This window comes from Xenopus laevis, chromosome 7S, assembly GCF_017654675.1.
Source record: "Xenopus laevis strain J_2021 chromosome 7S, Xenopus_laevis_v10.1, whole genome shotgun sequence".
Lineage (NCBI taxonomy): Eukaryota > Metazoa > Chordata > Amphibia > Anura > Pipidae > Xenopus > Xenopus laevis.
This window is the reverse complement of record NC_054384.1, coordinates 59,358,723-59,379,948: the sequence shown is the minus strand read 5'-3', so window position 1 is coordinate 59,379,948 and position 21,226 is coordinate 59,358,723. Positions and strand designations below refer to the sequence as shown.

Genomic DNA, 21,226 nt, shown 5'->3' with positions numbered 1-21,226 from the left:
TGATGCCAAGGCTTTTCTTCAAGCATTTCGTACTGTGTTTGATGTCACTAATGCCCCGTCTCGTCTTCTGCAACTCCGGCAGGGGAACCGCAGTGTCAGTGACTATGCTATTGACTTTAGAACTTTGATGGCTGAGACTTCCTGGAATGAGGATGCCTATAAGGCCGTATTCTATCAAGGTCTGTCTATTCGCATTAAAGATGATCTTGTCTCCAGGGAGTTCCCTGATCTACTGGAAGATCTGATTGCACTATCCATTAAGGTGGACACTCGTCTCAGAGAGCATCAAGTAGAGAAGGAGCGTTGCAAAAGATTTCAACCCTTGTTGGCACCCCGCTTCCAGAGACCTCTCTTGCATACTCCAGCTACTCAAGCCTCTACTTGCAAGTTTGGAGGGCTCGTCTCTCTGAACAAGAAAGGCTCCGTAGACGGATGGCTGGCCTATGTCTGTATTGTGGCGGACAGTCTCATTTTGCGAACTCTTGTCCGGTGAAGCCCACGAGTTCTGTTCCCCGAGGTATATCTAGGGTAACTCGTGTAGGGGGCACTACTCCGAAGTCTCAAGAGAACACTCACAGGTTTCTCCTTCCTTTACAGATTCGTCTAGCCACTAAGACCATTGTCGGCTCAGCTTTCATTGACTCTGGAGCTGCTGGGAACTTCATGGACGCTCTTTTTGCCAAATACATGGAGGTTCCCTTATTCCCATTGTCTACTCCTCTTCGTGTCACTGCCATTGACGACAGACCCTTGGAGGCTGAATTTATCTCTATGACGACTGGGGAATTGCCTGTGCAGGTTGGGACGCTGCATAAAGAAAGACTATCGTTCCTAATTATTTCCTGCCCATCCATTCCAGTTGTTTTGGGTCTCCCTTGGCTGCGCCTGCATAATCCCACCATTGATTGGTCCGCAGGACAGATTTCCCGTTGGAGCCCATTTTGCCAGCAGCACTGTCTTCCTGCTGAACCCCTCCAGAGGGTGAATATCTCTATGTCTGATTTGAAGACTCTACCCTCCTTTTACAGGGAATTCTCTGATGTATTCTGTAAGAAGTCCGCAGAATTCCTTCCTCCACATCGACCATATGATTGTCCTATCGATCTCCTGCCAGGAACCATGCCCCCTAGGGGTCGCACCTATCCTCTTTCTCCAGCTGAAACTTCCGCTATGAAAGACTATATTCAGGAGAATCTCCAGCGGGGGTTTATCCGCCCCTCTACTTCTTCTGCAGGTTTCTTTTTCGTGGAAAAGAAGGATGGAGGCCTACGTCCTTGCATTGACTACCGGGGCCTTAATAAGATCACAGTTAAAAACCGGTACCCCTTGCCTCTGATTGCTGAACTCTTTGATCAATTGAAAGGGGCTAAAATTTTCACTAAATTAGATCTCCGTGGGGCGTAAAACCTCATCCGCATCCGTGAAGGGGACGAATGGAAGACGGCATTCAACACTCGGGATGGGCACTATGAATATCTCGTGATGCCCTTTGGCCTCTGTAATGCCCCCGCTGTCTTTCAAGAGCTCGTGAATGACATCTTCCGGGATCTCTTGGGAAAGTCAGTGGTCGTGTACCTGGATGACATCCTGATCTTCTCGAAAGACCTTGTATCTCATCGCTCCCAGGTGAAAGAAGTACTCTCTCGTTTGAGGAAGAACTCTCTCTTCGCCAAGTTGGAGAAATGTGTCTTTGAGGTGTCTAAGATTCCTTTCTTGGGTTATATCATCTCCCCAGAAGGTTTCGAGATGGATCCCGTTAAGGTGTCAGCAATCCAAGAGTGGCCCCTTCCCTTGAGCACCAAGGCTATTCAAAGGTTCATCGGATTTGCCAACTACTACCGGCAATTCATCAGGGGGTTCTCATCCCGTATTGCACCTATCCTTACTCTCATCTGAAAAGGGGGTAATCCCAGTTCTTGGCCTCCTGTTGCTGTAGAAGCTTTTCAGTCCCTAAAGGACGCATTTTCTTCTGCCCCAGTCCTCCGTCATCCGGATCCTAAGCTACCCTTTTGCATTGAGGTGGATGCATCTGAAGTAGGTGCTGGGGCTATCCTATCCCAGAGACATTCTGCCGATGGGAAGTTGCACCCTTGTGCCTTTTTCTCCAGAAAGTTTTCTCCTGCAGAACAGAATTACGATGTAGGGAATCGAGAACTTTTGGCAGTCAAGCTTGCTCTTGAAGAGTGGCTTTACCTCCTAGAGGGTTCTTCAATTCCGGTCACGATTTATACCGATCATAAGAACTTGGAGTTTATACATTCTCTCAAGAGACTGAATCCTCGTCAGGCCAGGTGGGCCCTGTTCTTCTCCCGCTTTAACTTTGTTCTGACCTATCTTCCTGGCTCCAAGAATCGGAAGGCCGATGCGCTTTCCAGAAGTTTCACTCCGGGTGATCGTCTACCAGAAAGACTTGAACCAATTATTCCCCCCGCCAAGATTATTGCATCTCTGTTTCCCCAATTTGCCGAACAAATCTTGGCTCCGGATACCCCCATTGGGATGGCTTTTGTTCCCTCTGAGTTACGTCTTCCTATTCTTCAACAAACCCAATGCTCCAAGCAAGCAGGACACCCTGGTCCTGAAAAAACTCTTGAACTCCTGAGACGTTTAGTTTGGTGGCTGACTATTCGTAAAGATGTCAAAGACTTTGTTGCTGCCTGTACCGTTTGTGCCACATCCAAACCTAGCCATTCTCGCCCCAGTGGGTTATTACAACCATTGCCTATCCCCTCTCGTCCATGGACTCATTTAGCAATGGACTTCATTGTTGAACTTCCCCCCTCTAGTGGAAACACTGTGATCTGGGTTGTGATTGATCGCTTTAGCAAGATGGCCCATTTCATTCCCCTGCGGAAGCTTCCCTCTGCTGTGGAGTTGTCTCAGCTCTTCATCCAGTATATTTTCCGTCTGCATGGGTTTCCTGTGGTTGTTGTCTCTGACAGAGGTTCCCAGTTTACAGCAAAATTTTGGCGTTCCCTGTGCAAAGTTCTGGGTATTACTCTCCAGTTTTCCTCCGCTTATCATCCCCAGACTAATGGGGCAGCTGAACGTGTGAACCAAGCTCTGGAACAGTTCTTGAGGAACCATGTGTCCCTTTGTCAAGATGATTGGTCTGATCTCCTCCCGTGGGCGGAATTCGCTCATAACAATGCCTGCCACACTTCCACTGGAAGGTCTCCGTTCATGTCGGTGTATGGTCAGCATCCTCAAGCCTTCCCCCAGGACTTTGTGTTGTCTGACGTCCCGGCTGCTGATGACCATGCAGCCCACATGTCTGCTATTTGGGCTGCAACCAAGTTGAACTTGGAGAAGAGCGCTCTGGTTCATAAGACGTTTGCAGATCGTAGACGTAGACCCTCTCCTCCCTACAAGGTTGGTGATAAAGTCTGGTTGTCTTCCAGGAACATTCGGTTGAAGGTGCCATCTCCTAAGTTGGGTCCGAAGTTTGTGGGTCCTTTCTCCATCTCGGAGGTGATCAATCCTGTGGCCATCAGACTTCAGCTTCCCCTTGAGATGCGAATTCCCAACGTGTTTCATGTCTCTTTGGTGAAACCCGCTACCTCCAACCGCTTTTCTGTGAACCAGTCTCCCCCTCCTACTATCTCTGTGGATGGTCAACAAGAATATGAGGTGGAAAAGATCCTTGACTCCAGAATCTCCTGGGGCTCTCTCCAGTACCTCATCAAGTGGAAGGGCTTTGGCCCTGAAGAATGCTCCTGGGAAGGACACTCTGGTGTGCACGCTCCTCGTCTGGTGAGGGATTTCCACTCTAAATTTCCCCAGAAGCCTAGTCTTGGTGGTCCAGTGGCCCCCTGTGGGGGGGGGTACTGTCACGAACGCGCCTGTAGCAGTTCCAGGAGCTCCGGGCGGCGCGTCTATTCCTTCCAGCGTCGCTTCCAAAATGGCGGCGCCCATGGCCGCCACGTGGGTAGCGGCGCCGGCGCAAACACGCCAGCGCATCAACGCCGGCGTAAGCGACCTCCTCGATCCTGACTACCTCCCTGGAGGGAGCTCCCGGCTCCCTGATACTTATGTCTCTTATGCATTGTTCAAATGTGCCAAATGAGTTATACATTTGGTTGCAAAGTTAATCATTCTTGCTTACATTGCGGAACAGGCTTATTTTTTATTGCAGTTGTTTTATTTTCATCTGGATGAAGACCCATGTCAGTAAAATACAATCCGAGGTATTTTATAAAGGACTGGCAAAAATTGCTCTTCTGTCTATTACGCTTTAGATTGTTTTGACTAGCTCTAACAAGTACTTGCTGCAGTCTTTACCCACCAAAAGGATATTTTTCAGTTCCAGGTGGCAAATAGCACAATAAAACAATTCTGATACAAAGTTAAGCCCAAAAGGTAAGCGCAGTATCGGCCAAAAGATAGGTTTAATGTGCATGGCTTTCCTAATGCAAGCGTATCAGCCCTCAGTGTTCCAGTTAAAACCATCCTAGACTTTCTTAACATTTTTTTTTTTTCACTATGAAGCCTATGGAGGGCAGGCTGCAGCTGCAAAGTCAGGGGCGATCCTGGCCCCTCTGCCGCCTGAGGCAGCAGCAGTTGCTGCTGCCCCCCTTCCCCCATGCGCTTACCTTTTTACACCTGAGGGGGTCCAGGAGGGCGTCAGCAAGGGCCAGTATTCTAGTGCAGAGAGCCTAACTGTGCTCTCTGTGCTAGAAGAGCTGAATTTCCGGTTTCAGAACTGGAAATTCTGCTCTTAAAGTACTGGGAGCAGCATTTTTGCTGCCCCTGGTACCTAGTGGGCCGCTGCCGCCTGAGGTGACAGCCTCAACTTGCCTCATTGGCAAAGCGCCCCTGTGCAAAGTACTTTTTTTTAAAATGACAGGTCATGGTGTTACACTCCCCTAAGATCGCCGCCCTAGGCATGGAAACACAAGTGCCTATATGGTAGACATGACCCTGTTCTGTGTTGGTTTTGCTGTAGGGTTTCGGACCTATTACATTTCTTAATATTATTAGGGGTTCTGCTGCCATGTGGCAAGGTGAGATGAATTTGATTTGTAATTAATTTGAAAAAAGAACGACGTTATCCGTACAAGGAGTTTGTATAGTCTCTCCATGTCTTCATGGTTTTCCTCTGCATTTTCTTCTGGTTTCCATCCTAAATGACAGGTTAACTGATAAAGTTGGCCCTAGTGAATGTGATGGGGACCTTAGATTGTCAGCTCCACTGGGATAGGGGCTGATGTGTGATGATGTAAAAAATGTATCAGTGCTGTACAGATAACATATTGTAACCATTCATAAAAACATTAATGAAAAGTAAATTATCTAAAGTTACACCAAGTTCAGTTCAAATATGAGACAAGAAAACATAAGATAACTTCAGATTCATTAGTTAAAATTATGAATGTGACTCTACTTTTACATTAGTTTGTTACATTATTGTTCATTACGGTATTCCTTTATTTCTCATAACTACAGTATTGTGACCTTTTCTCTTCTGCTTCTTCCCCCCCTCCCTCAATCACCTCACAGATCTTCTGTAATATGCAGTAGGAGGAGCAAGTAAAAGCAGTTTTTCTACTTCTGGAAATGCAGGTATCTGTGATGTGTGAGTTCTAATGGAAGGTGACAGTTATACATTTGTTGGACATTCTCTTAGTGGATGGCTGCTTTGGTAAGTTTGCACATTTATTCATGCCAATCAATGCCTTTATCCGTAACAGAGTCTATGTATCCATTTTACAACACAAATAATTACTATAAAGAGATGCTTTCTATAATGTATGCTGCCATTACCCTTGTACTCCTAAAAATATGAAAAAATGTGAAATTCGCTAAAATGTTGTGTTAAGGAGTTCAGTGTAAAGAAAGACAAAATCCCGTCTTTGATGTCTGTTTTGCAAAACACTTTTATCTCAAAGCAGCGCAAAAAAAATTACCTTTTTTTTTCTTTAGGTGTAAAAACTTTGAAGAGATAAAATATTGTTTTAATTGTAAAATTAGTAATTTTGTTAGTTTAGTAATTTAACACTTGTTAAGTGTACAAATACACATGTATCTTTTTATTTATATAACACTACTTACATTGAGTAGAATAAATAGGAGTCAGTACAATAATAATTATAAATAAATAAAGTGCAGTTGAAGATTAAGGAGCCTATTTACTAACATTCGGATTTCCCATTTTTTGATCACTCAAAAACTATGAAATACTCTAATACAAAACTGCGCCAAGTTAAAGCTGTTGAGGTCCCATAGAAGTCAATAGAAGCTACGCTGATATTTTTGGATTTTCAAACTTTCATATTTTTTTCGCTAGTAATTGTCAGAAAAACGAAATTTTTTACAGGTTTTCGGATTTTTTAGCGCAGCATACAGAATTTTTTTTTTTATTTGTACTTTTTATATTTAGATTTTTTGCTACCTTTTCATGGCATAGAGATATAGGGGGGAAGTAATTAAAAATCACAAACGTTATTTGAAATGGCGTTTTTGCGAATGTTTAGTTCTGCTCCAAATGTAAAATAATTAGCTGGGAATATTACATTGCGCATTATCGCTAAGCAAAGGTTTGCGTTAACATCTGCTCTGGCATTTTGTTAAATATTTTGTTGCAAAAAAAAAAATAAATATTTTTTCTACAATTATGCAAACATTGTCGCTAATGCTTGCAGAGGTGTTGGCGAGCTTTTTTGCGCTAGCAAAACATATTACATTCCCCCAATAGAGTTTAATCATGGTTTCAAAAAACACTAAAACCACTAAAATTCAACTTTTAATAAATGGGCCCACAAGTGCTAAGTGTTACAAAGACAAGTGGTCGAAGGTCCTTTTGCCATAGACCTTACGATCCAAATGTACACAATTTATAGGCACAAATAGGAGGATATTAAATGCTGCAGTTTAAATTGGTTGTTGCTGCATTTTAAGTGCCAAAATTATATTGTCTAATATTATTAACATGTATTTATATAGCACCAACATATTTCGCAGCGCTGTTTGTTTTTTTGTGAGACTCACTGGAGTTGTGCTTCTAAAATGTAATCACACAGCTAGAAAATAACACTATTTTGTACCCTTTTTAACAAAATAAATTGATTATGATATAATTTTGATTTTTTTTTTTTTTTGCCATATTCGAGCTTAGTACTACAAAGTTATTATTTTACCACTAGTTATGAACAATATGCGGCATTGATGTGGAGTTTATCATGGACATGAATTTTAGACTGACACTCCAACAAAGACACGCCACACAGAAAATGTTATTTGGATTCTTTGCAGTGTGTGCATAGTCTTGGGTCCCTCTTGTAAGCAAAAATAACTTCAATACAAACAGACAGTGCACCTAAGATTTGCTAAGTACAGTGCAATCATAGTAATCAAACTAATAATACAAACAAGCACTACATTATAGGGCATATTTATTATGCGGTTTAAAAAACAGCAGAATAATTTGCCACACGTCGCCAGGCTTCACAGTGTAAAAAACAGAACAAAAAATAGGTAATTTTTAACACACTTTTCATACCTCCCAACTGGGAACCTCTCTGGCAGAGCACTTGTGAGGGTTTGTTTTTGGTTTTTGGTTTTGCAAGACATACTATTGTTTCCTCCATCAGGAGTGCTGACTGTGTTAGCCCGCACCTCAGTTTGTAAAAAAAAAAATTGTCAGGTGAAGGGTGCCCTTTAAATTCAGGACAAATATAAATGTACTTCTCATGTTGTGAAAAAATAGTGGTTTCCATTCTTATAGTTATCTAAAGAAAATAATTTTAGTGCCCAATTGTAACTGAGCAGAGCAGACTACTAAGCAGTACAAAATTTGCTTATGTCTATATGATTTAACTGTCAAAACATGATTAAAAAGGGAGTGGTAAGATCTGTGTAGCCAGGGAAAATAAATAGTTCATTTTGTAGTTGTGTATGTTTAAGATAATAAGCAATTGCTTTCTGCAATGTTCAACAACTTAATACATATGTACTTTGAAGAATAATGTATATACTACACCTGTAACAACTAGCAGAATCTTAATGGAAACCAGAGTTTACTTTCTTGTACAGGTATGGGACCTGTTATCCAGAATGCTCGGGACCTGGGGTTTTCCGGATAATGGATCTTTCCGTAATTTGGGTCTTCATGCCTACTAGAAATTAATTTAAACATTAAATAAACCCAATAGGCTGGTTTTGCTTCCAATAAGGATTAATTATATCTTAGTTGGGATCAAGTACAAGCTACTGTTTTATTATTACAGAGAAAAAGGAAATCATTTTTAAAAATTTGGATTATTTGGATAAAATGGAGTCTATGGGAGACAGCCATTCCGTAACTCGGAGCTTTCTGGATATCGGGTTTCCGGATAAGGGATCCTATACCTGTATAGTGTTTGCACTTTTTATATGGGAAACAGATGAAACAGCTTACAGCTTGGATATATGGCATGTGCTGCTGAGCGTTTAGGGCAGATACAAGATTGATTCCTTTTAGTTTGTCAAGCAACTGGGTGGAAATATCATAAGTTTAAAGGAAAACTATACCCCCAAAATGAATCCTTAAGCAAAGTAGCCTATTTAATCTTACCAAACTGGAATATATATTTCAGTAAATATTGCCCTTCTACATCTTTTCCCTTTTCCCTTGAGCCTCACAGATCACCTGATCAGAAATATTACAACTTGAGGAGGCACATTTATCAGTCGAATTTCGAATTTATGTGAATATTTTTTAAAACTCTCATAAACTCCCATGAACTCAAAATCAAAATGTATTATAAAAATATAATTTTTTAAACTCTGGTGAATAAGATTGAACTGAAAACTCGAATCGAATTTGAATCTAATTTGATGCAAATTTTAAAAACTCGATTTGAATGTCAGGAAGGCTGCAAACAACTCCAAATTGATCCCCGCATATCTCCCCTTGACTTAAACTACAATTTGGCAGGTTTTAGGTGGCGAATAGTCAAATTCAAGTTCTTAAAGAGCCAGAGTATGATAAATCTCAAAAATCTAATTAGAATTTTCTGAAAAACTCAAATCAAATTTGCTTAATTCCCTAGTCGAATTTGACCATTTTGACGATAAAAAAAACTTGAAAATTCGAATTTCCAATATGAATTCAAAATTTGAATTCGACCCTTGATAAATCTGCCCCCAACTATAAAAGGAAGAAGTGTGGAAGCTAAAGACATTGGCTCATGTGACCTAACATGTATGGTTTGTTTATGCGCACCTTGAATCCTAGGATACCAGGGGGTGGCCCTTATTTTATAAAATGGCAATTTTCTATTTAGGATTACCAAATGGCACATACTACTAAAAAGTATATTATTATGAAAATGGTTTATTTACATGAAGCAGGGTTTTACGCATGAGCTGTTTTATGCAATATATTTTTATAGAGACCTACATGGTTGGGGGGTATAGTTTTCCTTTAAGTGCCTATTGAGGTAAGAAGAGGTGACAAGTAGAAAGTGTCTGTGCAATCCAGAGAATGCTGTGTAACTGCAACTTTATGGTGGTCATTAGAGAAAGTTGGAACTTCTTATAGAGAAAATGGGACATTCCTTTTGAGAGGACATGGGAAATTCCGTGAGGTTTACCAGTGGATGGAAAGAAGAAGTGGCCATTAGTGGTGCTTTAAATTTTTTTCATAAATAACATACCATTCGAATTGTGAATAAAATCTAATTTATTAGAGTTTTAAAAAATTCACATTACTCGACCTTTGATAAATAACCCTCTAACAAAACATACAATGATTTCACTACACAACACAGAGGAAAGGAGATGAGGGGTATTTGTTATTGTAGTCTACCGTGAATCAACTGTCGCTGTCGGGGGCAGTCCTGCCATGGCAAGACACTTGCCTCCTGCGGCAGAGCCCTGAAGTTTATTGATAACTTTAAGACCCTACATTCCATTTAGGCTCCAAAGATAAAAAAAGATAAGAGGTCAAGAGGGGCAGCTGCAAGTAGGCCAGTTCAGGACAGCAGTATGGGCAAATTCATCCCTGATAATTGTAATTGCTTTTGAGTGCTACTGCTTACTAATCTTTGTATAACTGAGCCATTTATTTTGTAAAAAAGGAGTAAGTACTCAGTAGTCAGTGCAGTAAAGTTTAGAGAGCAGAAATGTTTTGCAGAATTGCATAAATTACCCATAGTGATGTGTGAGGGAACATTTTCTGTCCTTCGTGCCACTCATTTATAATCACCTGTTTAGAAGTTCCGCCAAGACTAATCCATCCAATATAATTTATAATTAAACTTAATTAGATAACAAGTAAAGAGATGAATGCACACAGAAAAATATGGCGACTTAACACAGCTAACTAATTTAACTAATTAGCTAACTAATTTAACTAACTAAAGGTGGCCATACACAGAGAGATCCGCTCATTTGGCAATGTTGCCAAATAAGTGGATCTCTCTCCGATATGCCCACCTTGAGGTGGGCAATATCGGGCTGATACGATCGTGGGCCCTGGGGCCCAACGATCGAATCCTAATGAATGGGAACGGGGGTCAGATCGCGGGACTGCATCAACGAACAGATTTATTGTTCCATCCGATCGAGATCTGGCCAGATCTCGATCGGGAAAGCCCGTCGAGGGGCTCCATACATGGGCCAATAAGCTGCCGACTTAGTCTATCGGCAGCTTTTATCAGCCGTGTATGGCCACCTTAATTTAGAGGGGACTTTTGGAGCTACAAATCTGCCCTGCGCTCCTTTAACACCAGCCTCTTCCAAGCCAAACAAACATACTTTACTTCACTCATTAACTCCCTTTCTAAAAAACCAGCACAACTTTTCTCCACCTTTAACACTCTCCTTTCCCCTTCTCCACCCCCTCCATGCACATCTGTCTCTGCTCAAGATATTGCTGAGCACTTCAAAAACAAAATTGACACTATCAGAAAGGACATTACACTACTCAACCCCCCTAGACTTCCACCACCATCCCTCCACACTGCCCAGTCTCTACTGTGCTCCTTCACCCCTGTCTCAAAGCTTCTGGCCTTAACTCACCTATTTAATCTTTCGCTCTCAACTGGACTGTTTCCTTCTCAACTAAAACATACTCTTGTCACCCCCATTCTGAAAAAACCCTCTCTTGATCCCTCCAATCTTGACAACCTCCGACCTATCTCTCTGCTACCTTTCATCTCTAAACTACTTGAGCGCCTAGTCTACAACCGACTTACCTCATTCCTCTCTGACAATAACCTGCTGGACCCCCTACAATCTGGTTTTAAGCCATAACACTCCACGGAAACTGCTAACTAATGACCTTTTAACCGCTAAAGCCAACAATCATTTCTCACTACTAATACTGCTTGATCTCTCAGCCGCATTTGACACTGTAGATCACCCTCTCCTCCTCCAGTCCCTCCATTCGCTTGGCCTTTGTGACACAGCCCTGTTCTGGTTCTCTTCTTACATCACCAATCGTTCCTTCAGTGTCTCCTACAATGGAGTATCATCTTCTCCCCTACCTCTTTCTGTTGGAGTTCCTCAAGGCTCTGTCCTGGGACCATTACTATTCTCCCTCTATACTTCCTCCCTTGGCAAATTAATAAATTCGTATGGTTTCCACTACCACCTCTATGCTGACGATACTCAGATCTATCTCTCATCTCCTGATCTCAACCCAGAACTCCTAACTCGCGTCTCCTCCTGCCTGTCCGCTATCTCTACCTGGATGTCGCAACGCTACCTTAAATTAAACCTCTCTAAAACTGAAATGGTTCTCTTTCCTCCAACTAACACCAGTAGCATCCCCGAAGTATCCATCATAGTTAACTATTCCATTATCACCCCCTCTCCCCAGGCCCGGTGCCTTGGGGTTATCCTAGATTCTGCCCTGTCATTCACTCCTCATATCCAGTCACTTATTAAATCATGTCACTTCCACCTAAGGAACATATCCAAAATACGATAATTTATCACCCAAGACGCTGCCAAAATTCTTATTCACTCACTCATCATATCGCGTCTAGACTACTGTAACTCTCTTTTAATTGGCCCCCCCCTCCAGAGACTGTCACCTCTCCAGTCCATAATGAACACTGCTGCGAGGCTCAAACACCTCAGCAACTGCTCCTCCTCTGCCTCGCCATTCTGTCAATCCCTGCACTGGCTTCCGTTACCTTTCAGAATCAAATTCAAATTAATGACACTGCCTTTCAAAGCACTTCACAACTCTGCTCCACCCTACATCTCTGAACTCATCTCTATATACTCACCCACTCGCTTACTACGCTCCTCTACTGACCTGCTACTCAACTCTTCTCTCATTACCTCCTCACATGCTCGCATTCAAGACTTTGCAAGGGCTGCACCCCTCCTCTGGAACGCTCTCCCACGGTCTGTCCGACTTTCTCCCAACCTTTCTGCTTTCAAAAAATCTCTGAAAACGCACTTCTTTCGAGAAGCCTACCCTCACTCTGCTTAACTACCTAACGCAACACCACATTTCTCACCCACTTACTTCGATCTTACTTACTTCGATCTTGCCCACTCCCACACCTTATTGTATTACTCCCTTCCCTTTAGACTGTATGCCTATGCATAGGGCCTTCCTCACCTCTTTGTACCTGTATTGATTGTGATGTTTGTTACTCCATATATTCTATGTATGTAATTCATGTGATGTAGTTGTATAATCACATTTACTTTACAGTGCTGCGCAATATGTTGGCGCTATATAAATACATGTTAATAATAATAAAATATTCGATACTCCTCAGAATTAGCTCCAAAATAAAGGAAAGCCATCTCCCACTGAGTCTATGTTAAGCAAATAATTCTTAATAATTTAAACTTTTATAAATAAGTTAATTTTTCTCTGTCATAATAAAACAATACATTGTACATGATCGAAAGCAAGCTGCATAAACAAATATTGGTGTCAAAACAATTGAGTTTATTTAATATTTAAATTATTTTTATCAGACTTTTGGTATGGTCATTGAAATTCTGGAAAGACCTCTTATCTGAGATTAGGGAATACCGTACCTGTATTTAAAGGGGTAGTTCAACTTAAAGTTAACTTTTATTATGTATTCAAATGTCCTTTTAATCTTTTTATTTTTTTTATTTTTTTTTAATTATTTGCCTTCTTGCTCTGCCTCATTCCAGCTTTCAGATGGGGGATCTTTAGCCATGTGAGGCTACAATTTTATTGTTATTACTGTTGTTGGTAAATTGGACTCTAGCAACCAGATAGCTGAAATTCCACACTTGCAAGTTGCTGAACATAAACCCAAGGCTAATTGCACACAGGACTAAGGCACAGTGTTTCTCTGAATTCTCAACCCTGTGTGCCTAAATAATGCAAAAACTACATAAGCGACCAACTACACCTTGTCACAGAATATAACTTTCTATATCATACTAAAAGTTAATTTAAAATTGAACAGCCTCTTTAGTTTTGCCCTGATAAAAATACAAAATGTGTCAGTATGTCTATGTAGGCTTATTTTCCCTGTACATAACTCATAGTCAGAGATAAGATATGAATTTCTCCCTTCCATCAGTTCTTTTACAGTACCTACTGAAAACTTTTATTTAGTGCAATTTATATATTTGAAACAATATATCTGAGGGGTATGTGCTATCTTGTATGATTTTGATAAATAACCCCTAAATGTAGTGTCTGTTCCAAGTATAAACCCCCAGAAAAGCTGTGAATGCAATGCCAATTTACTGTCTGATGTCCTCAGAACATATCACGATGAATCAGTAACAATTCCTCGTATAACCCCAGAATAAATGGCAGAATAAATGCAGGGGCAATTTTATATATAAAAACCCCAGAACACAGGGACGGATGCATACTGGGTCAGTTTTATGTAAAATAATCACAGAACAAATGGAAGGATGCATACAGTGTCAGTTTCTTGGCGCAGTCTTCAAAAAAACACATGTCAGGATAAATAATGTGGCAGGTCCATGTTTGTTGTAGGAAACTCATTGGTGTCTCTTTGGGAAGGCAAATCCAACTATGGTATAGGTATAAATTAAATAAAAACAATTGGATGGTATGAAAACATAGATCTTTACTAGCATACTAAAGTTAGTGGTGCGCAATAGAAGTATAAATGACAAAAGTACACTGTATATAGTTTGCTCAATATTTCACATTTCTAAAAGAATGTTTTTTTAAAAGTAACAAAGCCCATTACATTCTAACTCTCTCCCTTTCTCTATACAGTATTATTTGCCCTCTCCATCATTGCAAAATAGAAATTGTTGAAACAAACTGAGTACCCCAGGGTATTTTGATCCTCTTTGGCTATTCCTCAGAGTAACTATACTGTATCTTTGTTGCCAGAGTTATGTTTAAAACATACATGTGCTCTCTCTCTTTCTCTCTCTCTGCCATAAAGTCAACACAATAATCTTCATATATAAAAGAATAATAGGAAGATGAATGGCGTAACAATGGTAACCAGCATTAGCATGTGTGAATCCTCTTGACTTTGTAATTAACTTCTTGGTCAGCTACATTTTCATTAGTGATTTTTCTTGTATCCATAACTACATTTTTGGTTGCCTAATTTAGAGACCTAGGTAACACAGTGTGACAGATTTATGGAGTGTATAAACCTGCTTAACCTGTTAGGAAATTAGCATAAGCATTTGCACTGGAATTCAAGGTCTTCTAGCCAGGGCCAATCCTCCATGAAGCAAGGTTATACCCTTGCCTCGGGTGGCAGTAAATGGGCAGTTACCAAGATGACTCTGTTAACTTTAAGACCCAAATTTTTACTTTTTAAAACGAGTGCTATTGTGTGCACTTGTGCTAGCGATGCCCCCCCCCCCCTTTACCCCCTCTGACACTAAAGTCTAAATTGCAGAGCGGAAGAGAGGGGGCGGCAACTGTCCCAGGATTGCTGTTACCTCCAGCTGTGACCTAATACAGATAATACAGTATGTAAAACATTTTTTTGTGTTTATTATGTATGTCATGAGATTCAAATAACACTGCAGTATGTGTCTATTCAAAAAGCTCAAATGAATAAGGTAGTGCATATTTTCCTTTTCTAAAAAAAACAAAAAAAACCCATCCTTTTGTAATACCAGGATTACCCAACTATATATTTACCTTTCCCAGCGTGGAACAGTTTCTCCTCTTTATGTTGTGTATCGAGAAGTACATTTCAACTGTATTGTGACAGAGCTCAGCTGAAACAAAATCATATTTGACTGGAAACATGTAAGAAGTTTAGTTGCAATGTTAGAAGAAATATATACCTGAAGCTAATGATTTAGTTTTAGGAACACATGGCAACTCAATATACAGAGAAGTTATTACTTGTTTTGTCTTTTGCATCTGTGTATCTGTGTAATTTGTAAATATTTTTGAAATTACAGTTATTTTGTGTAAAAATAAAATGACACCACCTTGAAGCATGTCTTGAAACTGCACAATGTACAATTAGGGGCACATTTACCTAGGGTCGAATATCGAGGGTTAATTAACCCTCGATATTAGACCTTCGAATATCGGATTTTGCGCTATACCTACAATCGAACGATCAAAGGAATAATCGTTCGATTGAACGATTAAATCCTTCTAATCGAACGATTCAAAGGATTTTAATCCATTGATCGAAGGATATTCCTTCGATCAGGAAATCGTTAGGAAGCCTATGGGGACCTTCCCTATAGGCTAACATTGGCCTCGGTAGGTTTTAGGTGGCGAACTAGGGGGTCGAAGAATTTTTTAAAGAGACGGTACTTCGACTATCGAATGGTCGAATAGTCGAGCGATTTTTAGTTCGATACGATTCGAAGTCGAAGGTCATAGTCGAAGGTCGAAGTAGCCCTATTCGACCATTCGAAATTAAAACGTTTTTTCCTCTATTCCTTCACTCTGTCAAACTGTTTATTTCACACCACCATAAGTATGTTTTAGACAGTAATGAAAACAACATTGTACCTGGTCTTTAATTTCCAAAAATCATTCCCATTTACTAGAAAATGTAGCTAAATCATTTAATAACCACAAATAAATGAAAACCAATTGCAAGTTGCCTTGCTGTTTACATCATACAAAAAGTCTACAAGCATTTTCTTGAACACCATTCCTCATATCTTTGTGTGTCTAGAAATTGTCAACAGCGAGCTAAGACATTGAAAGCTAAGAATGTTTGTAATGGCTCTGATTGTCAGTTTCTTTTTGACTCATATATATATATTGAAAGTAAATATATAATTGGTTGATCTGGCTTTTAACTGCATTATCCCTTAGAAATAAACTGCACTTTAGCTAATAAGCTTCAAGATGTCAGGCATGTGCCACTGAATAATTTTGCATCCTCTCCTGATGTCACAGGAAGTGAAGACATTGCATAAGGCCTGCCACTAGAAGTGATGTCATTGCGCATGTGCACATGGTATTCTTAGCTGTTGAATACTCACTGTGCATTGATTGTTATGGGGAAACTAGGAAACCCAGGGGAATTAAGTATGGTGACGAGAGACCAGAGGGGAGAGGTGCAAAAAAACAGGTAATGCCTGGGTAAATTATGGAGCTGACATCTTACAACTCACATCAGAATCCCTGTTGTACACAACTGAGAGATAGACTTTTAAAAATAAAAAAGAACCTGCTTGTGCACCACAACAGAGACCTCAATAGTAACTTCTACTGACTCTTGGAGCACAGATGGAGAACACTGGTGCGTTAAATCATGTGCATAAACAATACAGGTATGGCATCTGTTACTGAGAATGCTTGGGACCTGGGGTTTTCCAGATAATAGGTATTTCTGTAATTTGAATCTTAATAGCTTAAGTTCACTACAAAATGTTTACAAGTTTAAACATTAAATAAACCCAACAGACCAGTTTTGCCTTCAATAAGGATTAATTATATCTTAGTTTGGATCAAGTACATTGTACTATTTAATTATTACATAGAAAAATGAAATTGGTTTTAAACATTTTAATTATTTGGATAAAATGGAGTCTATGGGAAGCAGTCTTTGTGGATAACAGGTATTGGGATAACAATCCCATACCAGTACAATTCTGATAGGCATCTCTTCTGCTCTGTGTTCTGTTTGTTGCATTGTATTTAATTTTCTAGTAGAGCAATGCACAGAGCAATGCAATAGATCTACATCACATAATTAGCTTAGGGGTCCCCTATTCCCCTACCTTGCTACTCCTCTTTGCTCTATAAGTCACATAGTGGATTACTGTCTAGAAATCAGTGCTGGTGTTCAGGTTATAACAGGAGGTTTGTGGGCAAGCTGTAGCACCATAAAGTTGAATATTAAAATACAGTAGAACCCACATTTTATGTTTTTCAGGGGACCAGAAAAAAATGGGAAATGTATTATACATAATATATAGGTGGGACCACAAAACAACAATGTAAAATCAGGGGATGTAAAATTGAGGTTCCACTGTATATAACAGTTAGGGATGCACCGAATCCACTTTTTTGGATTCGGCCGAACCCCTGAATCCTTTGTGAAAGATTCGGCCGAATACCGAACCGAATCCGAACCCTAATTTTCATATGCAAATTAGGGGTGGGAAGTGGAAATTTTTTTACTTCCTTGTTTTGTGACAAAAAGTCAAGTGATTTCCTTCCCTGTACCTAATTTACATATGCAAATTAGGATTTGGATTCGGTTCGGCCTAGCAGAAGGATTTGGCCGAATCCGAATCCTGCTTAAAAAGGCCGAATCCTGGCCAAATCCCGAACCGAATCCTGGATTCGGTGCATCCCTAATAACAGTGAATATTTCCTACAATAAGGTGATAAATGTGATGGGAAACAACATTACAAATGGGTAAATGTATAAATACAGTTACAGATCCCTTCTGTTAAAAGAGAAAGAGATTTCAGTAATGTAGAGCATGACACGGGGAGGCCGATTCACTAAGGGTCGAATTTCGAAGTTAAAAATACTTCGAAATTCGACCCTCGGATTGAAATCCTTCGACTTCGAATATCGAAGTCGAAGGATTTAGCGCTGATCCTGCGATCGATCGATCGAAGGATTTTCAGTTCGATCGAACGATTAAATCCTTCGAATCGAACGATTCGAAGGATTTTAATCCAACGATCGAAGGAAAATCCTTCGATCAAAAAATCACAGGCAAGCCTATGGGGACCTTCCCCATAGGCTAACATTGACTTCGGTAGCTTTTAGCTGCCGAAGTAGGGGGTCGAAGTTTTTTTTAAAGGGCAAGTACTTCGACTATCGAATGGTCGAATAGTCGAACGATTTTTCGTTCGATTCGTTCGATTTCGTTCGACTTCGAACGAATTTAACCAATTCGATGGTCGAAGTACCCAAAAAATACTTCGAAATTCGAAGTATTTTTCATTCGAATCCTTCACTCGAGCTTAGTGAATCAGCCCCTTTGTGTTTGATGGACTTACAAGTACTGTCAAGCACAAAATGTCAGGCTTTATTGTTCTCTAGATTTAAGTAGAATTGAATCTGTAAACAGCTCTTGGGTTAAGGCTGCCAATATGTTACTGAGGGGCCATAAAAAATCACTATTGTTTGTCTGCACCACATCTGCTCACAGAGAACAAATACAGTATTTCAAAAAGAAAGAGGCGGAAATTTGCCTCTAAGTTCCAGGTAATGAAAAAGTTTTAAAGCTAGTTACAAATAATGTTCACTTTGGACTCTGTTACTAAACTATCACTATAATGACAGCAGAGCTGGTATAATGCACCCACTTTTTATTTGGTGCACAAATATGTATTTTCCCTTTATCTAATCTGGGCTACTTAACTTGTTTTGGTGCAGACCACTGTAAATCCATAACGTCAGTATTAGTTTGGGGCCTTGTGGGCCAGTCTACCATCCTAAATAGTTTAGAAAATGTCTAACTCCTAAATATGTTTTAAGATATAATCAAAATGGTAACATGCATTAAAAAAAAAAAAAAAATAATATAAACTTTTTTGTGTTTGGACATATATGTGTACACTTCTCAAACTTGTATGACTGCTTATATCTGTATGTGAGTGTATAGAAGTGTGCAAATTTAAAAAGCAAAACAAAAGCTAACTTTAGTAAAAGATGTGTAAATGTGTATAACTGCATATCTTTTTTCTGAGCAGGAAGGCTGTTGTGTCCCCAAACAGCCAAACCAGTGTCTGACTGGGACACCAGGGGCCCACCCAAAAACCTTCGAACAGGGGCCCACCAAGTAATCTTAGACCAGGGGCCCACTCTCAATACTATTATTCTTCCTCCCCTCACTCAACCACTACTATCCTAATCTCTTTTCTTTACATACTATAATCTATTATTCCATCTATTTAGCCTCTTTGCTCTCATAGAAATAGGGAATGGCCATGACATAGGCCAAATGTTTAGCAGCACGAGGGCCCACTGACACCTGGGCACACCGGGAGTTTTTCTGGTATCCCGGTGGGCCAGTCCGACACTGAGCCAAACAAGTGAACAACACTCTACAGATGGTAGGCATATCGATATCCAAGTCTATCATAAAGAGAAGGCTGCATGAAAGTAAAGACAGCGGCTGCACTGCAAGGTGAAAGCCACTCATAAGTATCAAGAATAGAAATGCTAGATTGGACTTTGCTAAAAAACACATCTAAAAAAGCCAGCACAGTTCTGGAAAAACATCCTTTGGACAGATGAAACTACTATCAACCTCTACCAGAATGATGGCAAGAAAAAAGTATGGAGAAGGCATCAAACAGCTCATGATCCAAAGCATACCACATCATCTGTAAAATGGCGGAGTCAATGTGATGGCTTGGGCATGCATGGCTGCCAGTGGCACTGGGACACTAGTGTTTATCCATGATGTGACACAGGACAGAAGCAGCCTAATGAATTCAGAGGTGTTCAGAGACACACTGTCTGCTCAAATCCAGCTAAATGCAGTCAAATTGATTGCGAGGCGTTTAATAATACAGATTGACATAAAGCTAAAGCAAGGAGTTTATAAAAGCAAAAAAGTGGAATATTCTTGAATGGCCAAGTCAGTCACCCTCCAGAAAAGGGTTTTCAACCAAGTATTAGAAATGAACATTTTATTTTCAGTTTTTTAATTTGTCTAATTACTTTTGAACACCTGAAATGAAGTTATTGTGTTAAAAATGGCTTTAGTTCCTCACATTTTTATGCAATCTTTTTGTTCAACCCACTGAATTAAAGCTGAAAGTCTGCAGTTCAACTGTCTGAGTTTAATTTAAAATTGATTATGGTAATGTACGTATGTAAGAAATGCAGCAGTGTCACTTAAACATGGTTTTAAAGTTGGTAAAATGTCTTGCAGATACGTGTCAATATATATTGCCAATGGTTGCCAGATTGATCCTATATTGGACACAATTGGTCGCCCTGGAGAGTTAATCAATTGTTTATGAATCTTCAGAAGAAAATATACATGGGGCGCTTTAGTAATTAAGCCCTCCATCACTGCAGAATGAAGCAAGATATTAATTTTGTTTCTATATTTGAAAGTAGGGTCATTATTACATTTTTTGTAGTCATTAACTGACGCTCAGCCTCCATGTTGTAATCCACAGTGTTCAAAACCACTATCCCACCACCCTTGTCGGCCTTTGTAATGGTAACATCAGTGTTTTCCTTTAAAGTTTTTAATGCAGCTCTTTCACCTGGGGACAAATTAATGCCTTTGTGCTTAGAATGGGTATGTTGTGTCTTACTTACTTCCAATGCTACAATGTTCTCAAACGTTTCAATGCTAGAGAAAACGCCAGGAGGAATAAACATAGACCTATAACCCAATTTTGCCTTAAGAGTAGCCAGGGATGAATCATGAATCCTGCTGTCTTGTTGTTCTGAGAAATATACTTTTAGTTTTAATGACCTGATGAATTTAAATAAATCCACATTGATAGGGAACTCCGGGGATGTATATGAGGGAATAAACCCTAAACCTTTGCTTAATACAGTCAATTCAGCTTGCGACAGTACAAAGTCAGATAGATTAAACACGTTAATTACCTGCGTTGTTGATTCTTGCGTTTTTGTCTGGCAGCTTGGTTTGCGTTTACCCCTTCTGGTCCTGCCGGTGCGCCCTGTCTGGCCTCTTCCTAAAAAATATTTTAGATTGAATGAGCATAAATCCACAATTCAAAATTATAAACCACCAATACCAACAGCGGTTCCTTTGGGCAATAAAGGTAAAGATAAAAGTAAAAAAGAAACCTTATTAATTACACACAAGGGCACCGGGTGGCCAAATTACGTTGGCAGGTATAAGAAAA

At 40.1% G+C, this 21,226-nt stretch overlaps 1 protein-coding gene across 4 annotated transcripts in view; it reads left to right on the top strand.

Annotated features, from left to right (window-relative positions):
• Positions 1 to 21,226, top strand: part of LOC121396419 (CMP-N-acetylneuraminate-beta-galactosamide-alpha-2,3-sialyltransferase 4-like) — a 123,887-nt gene that overhangs the window by 76,883 nt on the left and 25,778 nt on the right. For all 4 annotated transcript variants that reach the window (XM_041571300.1, XM_041571302.1, XM_041571301.1 and 1 more), the window contains one exon: positions 5,500 to 5,641. In XM_041571300.1, the coding sequence (XP_041427234.1) occupies positions 5,630 to 5,641 (12 nt within the window). In that variant the 5' untranslated portion in view covers positions 5,500 to 5,629. The remainder of the gene's footprint in view (positions 1 to 5,499; positions 5,642 to 21,226) is intronic.